Source organism: Mobula birostris, chromosome 6 (genome assembly GCF_030028105.1).
Source record: "Mobula birostris isolate sMobBir1 chromosome 6, sMobBir1.hap1, whole genome shotgun sequence".
Lineage (NCBI taxonomy): Eukaryota > Metazoa > Chordata > Chondrichthyes > Myliobatiformes > Myliobatidae > Mobula > Mobula birostris.
In genome coordinates this window covers 120,428,156-120,444,457 of record NC_092375.1, presented here as the reverse complement: position 1 = coordinate 120,444,457, position 16,302 = coordinate 120,428,156, and the positions used below count along the sequence as shown (strand labels likewise).

General features: G+C 50.4%; 1 protein-coding gene across 2 annotated transcripts in view; it reads left to right on the top strand.

Annotated features, from left to right (window-relative positions):
* c6h21orf58 (chromosome 6 C21orf58 homolog) overlaps positions 1-16,302 on the top strand; it is a 207,370-nt gene that overhangs the window by 4,610 nt on the left and 186,458 nt on the right. For both annotated transcript variants that reach the window (XM_072261181.1, XM_072261179.1), the window contains exon 2: positions 4,900-5,264. In XM_072261181.1, coding sequence (XP_072117282.1) covers positions 5,193-5,264 — 72 coding nt within the window. In that variant the 5' untranslated portion in view covers positions 4,900-5,192. The remainder of the gene's footprint in view (positions 1-4,899; positions 5,265-16,302) is intronic.

Genomic DNA, 16,302 nt, shown 5'->3' with positions numbered 1-16,302 from the left:
ACCCATAGCCCTCTATTTTTCTAAGCTCCATGTACCTATCCAAAAGTCTCTTAAAAGACCCTATTGTATCCGCCTCCACCACCCTTGCTGGCAGCCCATTCCACGCACTCACCACTCTCTGAGTGAAAAACTTACCCCTGACATCTCCTCTGTACCTTCTCCCCAGCACCTTAAAACTGTGCCCTCTTGTGGCAGCCATTTTAGCCCTGGGAAAAAGCCTCTGACTATCCACACGATCAATGCCTCTCATCATCTTATACACCTCTATCAGGTCACCTTTCATCCTCCGTCGCTCCAAGGAGAAAAGGCCGAGTTCACTCAACCCGTTTTCATAAGGCATGCTCCCCAATCCAGACAACATCCTTGTAAATCTCCTCTGTACTCTTTCTATGGTTTCCACATCCTTCCTGTAGTGAGGCAACCAGAACTGAGCACAGTACTCCAAGTGGGGTCTGACCAGGGTCCTATATAACTGCAACATTACCTCTCGGCTCCTAAATTCAACACCACGATTGATGAAGACCAATAATCCTGTGCAGCTGCTTCGAGCATCCTATGGACTCGGACTCCAAGATCCCACTGATCCTCCACACTGCCAAGAGTCTTACATTAATACTATAATCTGCCATCACATTTGACCTACCAAAATGAACCACTTCACACTTATCTGGGTTGAGCTCCATCTGCCACTTCTCAGCCCAGTTTTGCATCCTATCAATGTCCCACTGTAACCTCTGACAGCCCTCTACACTATCCACAACACCCCCAACCTTCATGTCATCAGCAAACTCTCTAACCCATCTCTCCACTTCATCATCCAGGTCATTTATAAAAAGTCATGAAGAGTAAGGGTCGCAGAACAGATCCCTGAGGCACACCACTGGTGACTGACCTCCATGCTGAATATGACCCATCTACAACCACTCTTTGCCTTCTGTGGGCAAGCCAGTTCTGGATCCACAAAGCAATGTCCCCTTGGATCCCATGCCTCCTTACTTTCTCAATAAGCCTTGCATGTGGTACCTTATCAAATGCCTTGATGAAATCCATATACACTACATCTACTGCTCAACCTTCATCAACGTGTTTAGTCACATCCTCAAAAAATTCAATCAGGTTCGTAAGGCATGACCTGCCCTTGACAAAGCCATGCTGACTATTCCTAATCATTTAATACCTCTCCAAATCCTGCCTCTCAGGATCTTCTCCATCAACTTACCAACCACTGAAGTAAGACTCACTGGTCTATAATTTCCTGGGCTATCCCTACTCCCTTTCTTGAATAAGGGAACAACATCCGCAACCCTCCAATACTCCGGAACATTGATGATGCAATTATCATCACCAGAGGCTCAGCAATCTCCTCTCTCGCCTCCCACAGTAGCCTGGGGTACATTTCATCCGGTCCCAGCAACTTATCCAACTTGATGCTTTCCAAAAGCTCCAGGACTCCCGATTTTAATAATCTACATGCTCAAGCTTTTCAGTCCACTGCAAGTCATCACTACAATCACCAAGATCCTTTTCCATAGTGAATACTGAAGCAAAGTATTCATTAAGTACCTCTGCTATTTCCTCCGGTTCCTTACACACTTTCCCACTGTCACACTTGATAGGTCCTATTCTTTCATGTCTTATCCTCTTGCTCTTCACATACTTGTAGAATGCCTTGGGGTTTCCTTAATCCTGCCCACCAAGGCCTTCTCATGGCCCCTCCTGGCTCTCCTAATTTTCTTCTTAAGCTCCTTCCTGTTAGCCTTATAATCTTCTAGATCTCGAACATTACCTAGCTCCCTGAACCTTTCGTAAGCTTTTCTTTTCTTCTTGACTATATTTATTACAGCCTTTGTACACCACGGTTCCTGTGCCCTACCATAGCTTCCCTGTCTCATTGGAATGTACCTATACAGAACTCCACACAAATATCCCCTGAACATATGCCACATTTCTTCCGTACTTTTCCCTGAGAACATCTGCTCCCAAGTTAGGCTTCCAAGTTCCTGCTTGATAGCCTCATAATTCCCCCTACTCCAATTAAGTGCTTTTCTAACTACTCTGTTCCTATCTCTCTCCAATGCTATTGTAAAGGAGATAGAATTATGATCACTATCTCCAAAATGCTCTCACACTGAGAGATCAGGTGAACCTGACCAGGTTCATTTCCCAATACCAAATCAAGTACAGTCTCTCCTCTTGTAGGCTTATCTACACATTGTGTCAAGAAACCTTCCTGAACACACCTAACAAATTCCACCCCATCGAAACCCCTTGCTCTAGGGAGATGCCAATCGATATTTGGGAAATTAAAATCTCTTACCACGACAACTCTGTTATCATTACACCTTTCCAAGATCTGTTTCCCTATCTGCTCCTCGACACCCCTGTTACTATTGGGCGGCCTATAAGAAATACCCAGTAGAGTTATTGACCCCTTCCTGTTCCTAACCTCCACCCACAGAGTCTCTGTAGACAATCCCTCCATGACGTTCACCTTTTCTGCAGCCGTGACACTATCTCTGATCAACAGTGCCACGCCTCCACCTCTTTTGCCCCTCTCCCTGTCCTTTCTGGAACACCTAAAACCCAGCACTTGAAGTAACCATTCCTGTCCCTGAGCCATCCAAGTCTCTGTAATGGCCACAACACCATGACTCCAAGTACTGATCAACATTCTAAGCTCAACCGTTTTGTTCACAATACTCCTCGCGTTAAAATAGACACATCTCAAACTGTCGGTCTGAGCGCATCCCTTCTCTATCACCTGCCTATCCTCCCTCTCGCACTGTCTCCAAGCTTTCTCTATTTGTGAGCCAACCGCCTCTTCCCCAGTCTCTTCAGTTCAGTTCCCACCCCCCCCAACAATTCTAGATTAAACTCTCCCCAGTAGCCTTAGCAAACTTCCCCACCAGGATATTGGTCCCCCTCGGATTCAAGTGCAACCCGTCCTATTTGTGCAGGTCACACCTGTTAGATTTCCAACTCCAGTCTGACAAATTCGACTTTCCTGAAGAAGGGTCTCGACCTGAAATATTGTCTGTAGAGATACATCCTTAACCGCTGAGTTCCTCCAGCATTTTGTATATGTTGCTTTGGATTTCCAGCATCTACAGAATTCCTTGTGTTTATGACAATTCAACTGATACTTGCCTTCATTTCTCAGAAGTACCACTGGGTAAATTTTACTGGAAATCTAAATAATGCCTTTGTCTTAATGGGAAAATGGTTTCAGCACAAGAAGGTTAATGTTTAAAAATAGAGTACATGTCAAGGTATCCAGAGGCACAGCTGATTGTAAAATCATCTCGAGGTATTTGGTCAGATCAATGATTTCTTCTCAATGAGCCAATTTTGTGTGCAATTTGTCATGATCCCATGGATGTTTCCGATTTGACCAGGGTGGCAGAACTAGGGAAAGGACGAGGTGGTTGGGACCTAAATGCATCACCAGCAAAATTCCGTAGGCGGCACGTGGAATGGGACAAAGCAGGGATACAGGTGGGCTGCAGGAAGAAGTGAAATGAGGATCTTCCACCTGGCAGCGTCTTCAGGGGGAATTTTTGCTTTGTTCAGTTTAAAATTCTTTACCTTATATGTCAATGATTTGCATGATAGAATTGATGGCTTTGTTGCAAAGTTTGCAGATGAGCTGAAGATAGGTGGAAGAGCAGATAGTTCTGAGGAAGTAGGGAGGCTACAGAAGGACTTAGACAGATTAGGACAATGGGAAAAAGAAATGGCAGATGGAATACAGTGTCAGGAAGTGTATGGTCATGCACTTTGGTCAAAGAAATGAAAGGGTTGACTATTTTCTAAATGCAGAGAAAATACAAAAAGCTGAGGTGCAAACAGACTAGGCAGTCCTTGTGCAGGATTCCCAAAAGGTTAATTTGCAGGTTGAGGAAGGCAACTGCAATGTTAACATTCATTTCATGAAGACTACAATATAAAGCAAGGATGTAATGTTGAAAGTTTATAAAACACTGGTGAAGCCTCACTTGGAGCATGTGAACAGGTCTGGACCTTTATCTTAGAAAGGATGTGCTGAAACTGGAGAAGGTTCAAAGGAGATTCACAAAAATGATTCCAGGATTGAATGACTTGTCATATGAAGAGTGTCTGATGGCTCTGGGCCTGTATTCACCGGAATTCAGAAGGATGAAGGATGACCTCATTGAAACCTATGGAATGGTGAAAGGCCTTGATAGAGTGGATATGAAGAGGATGTTTCCTATGGTGGAAGAGTCTAAGACCAGAAGACTCAGCCTCAGAATAGAGGGGCATCCTTTGAGAGTGGAGATGAAGAGGAATTTCTTTAAACAGAAAGTGGTGAATGTGTGGAATTCTTTGCCACAGGCAGCTGTGGAGGCCAAGTCTTTATGTATATTTAAGGCAGAGGTTGATAGATTCGTGGTTCGATAGGGCATGAGGGGATACGGGGAGAAGGCAGGAGATTGGAGCTGAGAGGAAAATTGGATCAGCCATGATGAAATGGCATAGCAGACTCAATGGGCCAAATGGCCTAATTCTGCTCCGATATCTCATGGTCTTAAAACTAGGCTGCAGGGAATACCGGAGTCGGGAATTAAAAAGAAGTGGAAAGGAGGCAAAAGCTTTATTTATATGGGGCGAAAGAATGTTAAACAATGAAGATAATCAGGAATGTTCGTCAATAACTTTCCTGACGAAGGGTCTCGACCCGATACGTCAGCTGTCCATTTCCCTCCACAGATGCTGCCTGACCGCTGTTGTCCTTTAGCATTTTGTGCGTTGCTCGGGACTCGCAGTGTCGGAACTCACTTGTGTCCTGTTATCAATGATTATGGTTGTCAAGAATGTTAAGCTGCAAGATTTGATGTAAAAATGATGCGCCTTTTTGTTTCCTTTCCCCTCTGGAAGAAGAAAGCAGAAGGAACGTGGCGATAGGCAGGATCACTCGAAAGGATCATCGCCGCGGGCGGAGCCAAACGCCAAGTGCGTGACTCAGTTACAGCAACCAGCTGTTGACAAGCGCAGGTTAGCAACCGAGTCGAGGACGGAGAACCGGCGGCAGTCACAACACCAAGCAAACCCCGCTCCGTAAGTTTGTACCCCCGCAAGCCGGCGGTCTGCTTGTTCATCTACAGCGAATTTCCGACCAGCTGGACTCCTTCCGCTCCAACGTCACATGCTTGCACCGAAATCGTTCCTCTTGAATGAGAATGGAGACAGCAGATCCCTCTTTAGTGGACCAGATGACCAGGTTAAAACTAAAACTGCTGGAAAAGGTAGGCAACTCCCGCAGTTGTTTTAAGTTCAGCCTGCAAGCTTAACTCGAGAACATTTCAACGGGAGTAACTTGGAAACCATATAAACTCACACAGATTGCTGACTTCCAATTATTCATTTCCGCCGTTTACAGGAACGTTGCACCGAAAACAAGGCACCCTCAGGGCGAAGAGGACTATTTTTATATTACTTATCCCGATATCACACTTTCCAACTCTGCCCCGACAAGCAATTGCCCCAGTGATACATTCTACTACCTGCCTCCACCTGTACATTACTCCAGTGTCAACAATGACGGACCCCTCTCCTCCAGTACTGTATCCCAGTGTTACACAGTGACAGACCATCCCCACAGTACTGTATCCCAGTGCTACACAGTGACAGACCATCCCCACAGTACTGTATCCCAGTGTAACACGGTGACAGACCCATCCCCACCAGTACTTTACCCCAGTTTTACATAGTGACAGACCCGTCCCCACAGTACTGTACCCCAGTGTTACACAGTGACAGACCCATCCGCACCAGTACTGTACCCCAGTGTTATACAGTGACAGACCATCCCCACAGTACTGTATCCCAGTGCTACACAGTGACAGACCATCCCCACAGTACTGTATCCCAGTGTTACACAGTGACAGACCATCCCCACAGTACTGTATCCCAGTGTTACACAGTGACAGACCATCCCCACAGTACTGTATCCCAGTGCTACACAGTGACAGACCATCCCCACAGTACTGTATCCCAGTGTTACACAGTGACAGACCATCCCCACAGTACTGTATCCCAGTGTTACACAGTGACAGACCATCCCCACAGTACTGTATCCCAGTGCTACACAGTGACAGACCCATCCCCACCATTACTGTACCCCAGTGTTACACTGACAGACCCATCCCCATCAGTACCATACCCCAGTGTTACACAGTGACAGACCCATCCCCACCAGTACTGTACCCCAGTGTTACACAGTGACAGACCATCCCCACCAGTACTGTACCCCAGTGTTACACAGTGACAGACCATCCCCACCAGTACTATACCCCAGTGTTACACAGTGACAGACCCATCTCCACCAGTACTATACCCCAGTGTTAATACAGTGACAGATCCGTCCCCACTGGTACTGTACCCCAGTGTTACACAGTGACTAACCCATCCCCACCAGTACTGTACCCCAGTGTTAGACAGTGACAGACCAGTCCCCACCAGTACTGTACCCCAGTGTTACACAGTGACAGACCCGTCCCCACAGTACTGTACCCCAGTGTTACACAGTGACAGACCCATCCCCACCAGTACTGTAGCCCAGTGTTATACAGTGACAGACCCATCCCCACAATACTGTACCCCAGGTGTTACACAGTGACGGACCCCTCTCCTCCAGTACTGTACCCCAGTTTTACACAGAGACAGACCATCCGCACCAGTACTGTACCCCAGTGTTACACAGTGACAGACTTATCCCCACAGTACTGTACCCCAGTTTTACACAGTGACAAACCCATCCCTACCAGTACTGTACCCCAATGATACAGAATGAGAGACCCATCCCCACAGTACTGTACCCCCGTGTTACACAGTGACAGACCCGTCCCCACCAGTACTGTACCCCAGTGTGATACAATGACATCCCACCCTCCAGTACTGTAACCCAGTGTTATACAGTGACACACCGTCCCCAGAGGTACTGTACCCCAGTGTTACACAGTGACAGACTTATCCCCACAGTACTGTACCCCAGTGTTACACAGTGACAGACCCATCCCCACAGTACTGTACCCCAGTGTTACACAGTGACAGACCCATCCCCACCAGTACTGTACCCCAGTGTAACACAGTGACAGACCCATCCCCACCAGTACTTTACCCCAGTTTTACATAGTGACAGACCCGTCCCCACAGTACTGTACCCCAGTGTTACACAGTGACAGACCCAAGCCCACCAGTACTGTACCCCAGTGTTGCACAGTGACTGACCCGTCCCCACCAGTACTGTACCCCAGGGTTATACAGTGACAGACCCGTCCCCACAGTACTGTACCCCAGTGTTACACAGTGACAGAATCATCCCCACCAGTACTGTACCCCAGTGTTACACAGTGACAGACCCATCCCCACCAGTACTGTACCCCAGTGTTACACAGTGACAGACCCATCCCCACCAGTACTGTGCCCTGGTGTTACACAGTGACAGACCCGTCCCCACCAGTACTGTACCCCAGTGTTACACAGTGACAGACCCATCCCCACCAGTACTGTACCCCAGTGTTACACAGTGACAGACCCATCCCCACCAGTACTGTACCCCAGTGTTACACAGTGACAGACCCATCTCCACCAGTACTGTACCCCAATGTGATACAATGACATCCCACCCTCCAGTACTGTAACCCAGTGTTACACAGTGACACACCATCCCCAGAGGTACTGTACCCCAGTGTTACACAGTGACAGACTTATCCCCACAGTACTGTACTCCAGTGTTACACAGTGACAGACCAATCCCCACCAGTACTGTACCCCAGTTTTACACAGTGACAGACCCATCCCCACAGTACTGTACCCCAGTGTTACACAGTGACAGACCAATCCCCACCAGTACTGTACTCCAGTGTTACACAGTGACTGACCAATCCCCACCAGTACTGTACCCCAGTGTTACACAGGAACAGACCCATCCCCACAATACTGTACCCCAGCGTTACAAAGTGACAGGCCCGTCCCCACCAATACTGTACCCCAGTGTTACACAGTGACAGACCCATCCCCACCGGTACTGTATCCCAGTGTTATACAGTGACTGACCCATCCCCACCAGTACTGTACCCCAGTGTTATACAGTGACAGACCCGTCCCCACCAATACTGTACCCCAGTGTTACACAGTGACAGACCCATCCCCACCGGTACTGTACCCCAGTGTTACACAGTGACAGACCCATCCCCACTGGTACGGTACCCCAGTGTTACACAGTGACAGACCCATCCCCAGCAGTACTGTACCCCAGTGTTATACAGTGACAGACCCATCCCCACCAGTACTGTACCCCAGTGTTACACAGTGACAGACCATTCCCACCAGTACTGTACCCCAGTGTTATACAGTGACAGACCAGTCCGCACCAGTACTGTGTCCAGTGTTATCCAGTGACAGACCCATCCCCACCAGTAGTGTACCCCAGTGTCATACAGTGACAGACCCATCCCCACCGGTACTGTACCCCAGTGTTACACAGTGCCAGACCTATCCCCACCAGTACAGTACCCCAGTGTTACACAGTGCCAGACCTATCCCCACCAGTACAGTACCCCAGTGTTACAGAGTGACAGACCCATCCCCACCAGTAGTGTTCCCCAATGTTATACAGTGACAGACCCATCCCCACCAGTACTGTACCCCAGTGTTACACAGTGACAGACCCATCCCCACCAGTACTGTACCCCAGTGTTACACAGTGACAGGCCCGTCCCCACCGGTACTGTATCCCAGTGTCATACAGTGACTGACCCATCCCCACCGGTACTGTACCCCAGTGTTATACAGTGACAGACCAGTCCCCACCAGTACTGTACCCCAGTGTTACACAGTGACAGACCCATCCCCACCAGTACTGTACCCCAGTGTTACACAGTGACAGACCCATCCCCACCAGTACTGTACCCCAGTGTTATACGGTGACAGATCCATCCCCACCGGTACTGTACCCCAGTGTTACACAGTGACAGACCCATCTGCACCAGTACTGTACCCCAGTGTTACACAGTGACTGACCATCCTCACCAGTACTGTACCCCAATGTTATACAGTGACAGACCCATCCCCACCAGTACTGTACCCCAGTGTTACACAGTGACAGACCCATCCCCACCAGTACTGTACCCCAGTGTTACACAGTGACAGACCCATCCCCACCGGTACTGTACCCCAGTGTTACACAGTGACAGACGATTCCCTCTGGTACTGTACCCCAGTGTTACACAGTGACAGACCCATCCCCACCATTACTGTACCCCAGTGTTACACAGTGCCAGACCCATCCCCACCAGTATTGTATTCCAGTGTTATATAGTGACAGACCCATCCCCACCAGTACTGTACCCCAGTGTTACACAGTGACAGACCCATCCCCACCAGTATTGTATTCCAGTGTTATATAGTGACAGACCCATCCCCACCAGTAGTGTACCCCAATGTTATACAGTGACAGACCCATCCCCACCAGTACTGTACCCCAGTGTTATACAGTGACAGACCCATCCCCACCAGTAGTGTACCCCAATGTTATACAGTGACAGACCCATCCCCACCAGTACTGTACCCCAGTGTTACACAGTGACAGACCCATCCCCACCAGTACTGTACCCCAGTGTTACACAGTGCCAGACCCATCCCCAGCAGTACTGTACCCCAGTGTTACACAGTGACAGGCCCGTCCCCACCAGTACTGTACCCCAGTGTTACACAGTGACAGACCCATCCCCACCAGTACTGTACCCCAGTGTTACACAGTGACAGACCCATCCCCACCAGTACTGTACCCCAGTGTTACACAGTGACAGACCCATCCCCACCAGTAGTGTTCCCCAATGTTATACAGTGACAGACCCATCCCCACCAGTACTGTACCTCAGTGTTACACAGTGACAGGCCCGTCCCCACCAGTACTGTACCCCAGTGTTACACAGTGCCAGACCTATCCCCACCAGTACTGTACCACTGTGTTACACAGTGACAGACCCATCCCCACCAGTACTGTACCCCAGTGTTACAGAGTGACAGACCCATCCCCACCAGTAGTGTTCCCCAATGTTATACAGTGACAGACCCATCCCCACCAGTACTGTACCCCAGTGTTACACAGTGACAGACCCATCCCCACCAGTATTGTTCCCATATTACAGTGACTGACCCATCCCCACCAGTACTGTACCCCAGTGTTACACAGTGACAGACCCATCCCCACCAGTACTGTACCCCAGTGTTATAGTGACAGACCTGTCCCCACAGTACTGTACCCCAGTGTTACACAGTGACAGACCCATTCCCACCAGTACTGTACCCCAGTGTTACACAGTGACAGACCCATTCCCTCCGGTACTGTACCCCAGTGTTACACAGTGACAGACCCATCCCCACCAGTACTGTACCCCAGTGTTACACAGTGACAGACCCATTCCCTCCGGTACTGTACCCCAGTGTTACACAGTGACAGACCCATCCCCACCAGTACTGTACCCCAGTGTTACACAGTGACAGACCCATCCCGACCAGTACTGTACCCCAGTGTTACACAGTGACTGACCAATCCCCACCAGTACTGTACCCCAGTGTTACACAGGAACAGACCCATCCCCACAATACTGTACCCCAGCGTTACACAGTGACAGGCCCGTCCCCACCAATACTGTACCCCAGTGTTACACAGTGACAGACCCATCCCCACCGGTACCGTATCCCAGTGTTATACAGTGACTGACCCATCCCCACCAGTACTGTACCCCAGTGTTATACAGTGACAGACCCGTCCCCACCAATACTGTACCCCAGTGTTACACAGTGACAGACCCATCCCCACCGGTACCGTATCCCAGTGTTATACAGTGACTGACCCATCCCCACCTGTACTGTACCCCAGTGTTATACAGTGACAGACCCGTCCCCACCAATACTGTACCCCAGTGTTATACAGTGACAGACCCATCCCCACCAGTACTGTACCCCAGTGTTACACAGTGACAGACCCATCCCCTCCGGTAGTGTACCCCAGTGTTACACAGTGACAGACCCATCCCCACTGGTACTGTACCCCAGTGTTACACAGTGACAGACCATTCCCACCAGTACTGTACCCCAGTGTTATACAGTGACAGACCAGTCCGCACCAGTACTGTGTCCAGTGTTATCCAGTGACAGACCCATCCCCACCAGTAGTGTACCCCAATGTTACACAGTGACAGACCCATCCCCACCAGTACTGTACCCCAGTGTTACACAGTGACAGACCCATCCCCACCAGTACTGTACCCCAGTGTTATAGTGACAGACCTGTCCCCACAGTACTGTACCCCAGTGTTACACAGTGACAGACCCATTCCCACCAGTACTGTACCCCAGTGTTACACAGTGACAGACCCATCCCCACCAGTACTGTACCCCAGTGTTACACAGTGACAGACCCATTCCCTCCGGTACTGTACCCTAGTGTTACACAGTGACAGACCCATCCCCACCAGTACTGTACCCCAGTGTTACACAGTGACAGACCCATCCCCACCAGTACTGTACCCCAGTGTTACACAGTGACTGACCAATCCCCACCAGTACTGTACCCCAGTGTTACACAGGAACAGACCCATCCCCACAATACTGTACCCCAGCGTTACACAGTGACAGGCCCGTCCCCACCAATACTGTACCCCAGTGTTACACAGTGACAGACCCATCCCCACCGGTACCGTATCCCAGTGTTATACAGTGACTGACCCATCCCCACCAGTACTGTACCCCAGTGTTATACAGTGACAGACCCGTCCCCACCAATACTGTACCCCAGTGTTACACAGTGACAGACCCATCCCCACCGGTACCGTATCCCAGTGTTATACAGTGACTGACCCATCCCCACCAGTACTGTACCCCAGTGTTATACAGTGACAGACCCGTCCCCACCAATACTGTACCCCAGTGTTATACAGTGACAGACCCATCCCCACCAGTACTGTACCCCAGTGTTACACAGTGACAGACCCATCCCCTCCGGTAGTGTACCCCAGTGTTACACAGTGACAGACCCATCCCCACTGGTACTGTACCCCAGTGTTACACAGTGACAGACCATTCCCACCAGTACTGTACCCCAGTGTTATACAGTGACAGACCAGTCCGCACCAGTACTGTGTCCAGTGTTATCCAGTGACAGACCCATCCCCACAGTACTGTACCCCAGTGTTACACAGTGACAGACCCATCCCCACCAGTACTGTAGCCCAGTGTTATACAGTGACAGACCCATCCCCACAATACTGTACCCCAGGTGTTACACAGTGACGGACCCCTCTCCTCCAGTACTGTACCCCAGTTTTACACAGAGACAGACCATCCGCACCAGTACTGTACCCCAGTGTTACACAGTGACAGACTTATCCCCACAGTACTGTACCCCAGTTTTACACAGTGACAAACCCATCCCTACCAGTACTGTACCCCAATGATACAGAATGAGAGACCCATCCCCACAGTACTGTACCCCCGTGTTACACAGTGACAGACCCGTCCCCACCAGTACTGTACCCCAGTGTGATACAATGACATCCCACCCTCCAGTACTGTAACCCAGTGTTATACAGTGACACACCGTCCCCAGAGGTACTGTACCCCAGTGTTACACAGTGACAGACTTATCCCCACAGTACTGTACCCCAGTGTTACACAGTGACAGACCCATCCCCACAGTACTGTACCCCAGTGTTACACAGTGACAGACCCATCCCCACCAGTACTGTACCCCAGTGTAACACAGTGACAGACCCATCCCCACCAGTACTTTACCCCAGTTTTACATAGTGACAGACCCGTCCCCACAGTACTGTACCCCAGTGTTACACAGTGACAGACCCAAGCCCACCAGTACTGTACCCCAGTGTTGCACAGTGACTGACCCGTCCCCACCAGTACTGTACCCCAGGGTTATACAGTGACAGACCCGTCCCCACAGTACTGTACCCCAGTGTTACACAGTGACAGAATCATCCCCACCAGTACTGTACCCCAGTGTTACACAGTGACAGACCCATCCCCACCAGTACTGTACCCCAGTGTTACACAGTGACAGACCCATCCCCACCAGTACTGTGCCCTGGTGTTACACAGTGACAGACCCGTCCCCACCAGTACTGTACCCCAGTGTTACACAGTGACAGACCCATCCCCACCAGTACTGTACCCCAGTGTTACACAGTGACAGACCCATCCCCACCAGTACTGTACCCCAGTGTTACACAGTGACAGACCCATCTCCACCAGTACTGTACCCCAATGTGATACAATGACATCCCACCCTCCAGTACTGTAACCCAGTGTTACACAGTGACACACCATCCCCAGAGGTACTGTACCCCAGTGTTACACAGTGACAGACTTATCCCCACAGTACTGTACTCCAGTGTTACACAGTGACAGACCAATCCCCACCAGTACTGTACCCCAGTTTTACACAGTGACAGACCCATCCCCACAGTACTGTACCCCAGTGTTACACAGTGACAGACCAATCCCCACCAGTACTGTACTCCAGTGTTACACAGTGACTGACCAATCCCCACCAGTACTGTACCCCAGTGTTACACAGGAACAGACCCATCCCCACAATACTGTACCCCAGCGTTACACAGTGACAGGCCCGTCCCCACCAATACTGTACCCCAGTGTTACACAGTGACAGACCCATCCCCACCGGTACTGTATCCCAGTGTTATACAGTGACTGACCCATCCCCACCAGTACTGTACCCCAGTGTTATACAGTGACAGACCCGTCCCCACCAATACTGTACCCCAGTGTTACACAGTGACAGACCCATCCCCACCGGTACTGTACCCCAGTGTTACACAGTGACAGACCCATCCCCACTGGTACGGTACCCCAGTGTTACACAGTGACAGACCCATCCCCAGCAGTACTGTACCCCAGTGTTATACAGTGACAGACCCATCCCCACCAGTACTGTACCCCAGTGTTACACAGTGACAGACCATTCCCACCGGTACTGTACCCCAGTGTTATACAGTGACAGACCCATCCCCACCAGTACTGTACCCCAGTGTTACACAGTGACAGACCATTCCCACCAGTACTGTACCCCAGTGTTATACAGTGACAGACCAGTCCGCACCAGTACTGTGTCCAGTGTTATCCAGTGACAGACCCATCCCCACCAGTAGTGTACCCCAGTGTCATACAGTGACAGACCCATCCCCACCGGTACTGTACCCCAGTGTTACACAGTGCCAGACCTATCCCCACCAGTACAGTACCCCAGTGTTACACAGTGCCAGACCTATCCCCACCAGTACAGTACCCCAGTGTTACAGAGTGACAGACCCATCCCCACCAGTAGTGTTCCCCAATGTTATACAGTGACAGACCCATCCCCACCAGTACTGTACCCCAGTGTTACACAGTGACAGACCCATCCCCACCAGTACTGTACCCCAGTGTTACACAGTGACAGGCCCGTCCCCACCAATACTGTACCCCAGTGTTATACAGTGACAGACCCATTCCCACCGGTACTGTATCCCAGTGTCATACAGTGACTGACCCATCCCCACCGGTACTGTACCCCAGTGTTATACAGTGACAGACCAGTCCCCACCAGTACTGTACCCCAGTGTTACACAGTGACAGACCCATCCCCACCAGTACTGTACCCCAGTGTTACACAGTGACAGACCCATCCCCACCAGTACTGTACCCCAGTGTTATATGGTGACAGATCCATCCCCACCGGTACTGTACCCCAGTGTTACACAGTGACAGACCCATCCCCACCAGTACTGTACCCCAGTGTTACACAGTGACAGACCCATCCCCACCAGTACTGTACCCCAGTGTTACACAGTGACAGACCCATCCCCACCGGTACTGTACCCCAGTGTTACACAGTGACAGACGATTCCCTCTGGTACTGTACCCCAGTGTTACACAGTGACAGACCCATCCCCACCATTACTGTACCCCAGTGTTACACAGTGCCAGACCCATCCCCACCAGTATTGTATTCCAGTGTTATATAGTGACAGACCCATCCCCACCAGTACTGTACCCCAGTGTTACACAGTGACAGACCCATCCCCACCGGTATTGTATTCCAGTGTTATATAGTGACAGACCCATCCCCACCAGTACTGTACCCCAGTGTTACACAGTGACAGACCCATCCCCACCAGTATTGTATTCCAGTGTTATATAGTGACAGACCCATCCCCACCAGTAGTGTACCCCAATGTTATACAGTGACAGACCCATCCCCACCAGTACTGTACCCCAGTGTTATACAGTGACAGACCCATCCCCACCAGTAGTGTACCCCAATGTTATACAGTGACAGACCCATCCCCACCAGTACTGTACCCCAGTGTTACACAGTGACAGACCCATCCCCACCAGTACTGTACCCCAGTGTTACACAGTGCCAGACCCATCCCCAGCAGTACTGTACCCCAGTGTTACACAGTGACAGGCCCGTCCCCACCAGTACTGTACCCCAGTGTTACACAGTGACAGACCCATCCCCACCAGTACTGTACCCCAGTGTTACACAGTGACAGACCCATCCCCACCAGTACTGTACCCCAGTGTTACACAGTGACAGACCCATCCCCACCAGTAGTGTTCCCCAATGTTATACAGTGACAGACCCATCCCCACCAGTACTGTACCTCAGTGTTACACAGTGACAGGCCCGTCCCCACCAGTACTGTACCCCAGTGTTACACAGTGCCAGACCTATCCCCACCAGTACTGTACCACTGTGTTACACAGTGACAGACCCATCCCCACCAGTACTGTACCCCAGTGTTACAGAGTGACAGACCCATCCCCACCAGTAGTGTTCCCCAATGTTATACAGTGACAGACCCATCCCCACCAGTACTGTACCCCAGTGTTACACAGTGACAGACCCATCCCCACCAGTATTGTTCCCATATTACAGTGACTGACCCATCCCCACCAGTACTGTACCCCAGTGTTACACAGTGACAGACCCATCCCCACCAGTACTGTACCCCAGTGTTATAGTGACAGACCTGTCCCCACAGTACTGTACCCCAGTGTTACACAGTGACAGACCCATTCCCACCAGTACTGTACCCCAGTGTTACACAGTGACAGACCCATTCCCTCCGGTACTGTACCCCAGTGTTACACAGTGACAGACCCATCCCCACCAGTACTGTACCCCAGTGTTACACAGTGACAGACCCATTCCCTCCGGTACTGTACCCCAGTGTTACACAGTGACAGACCCAT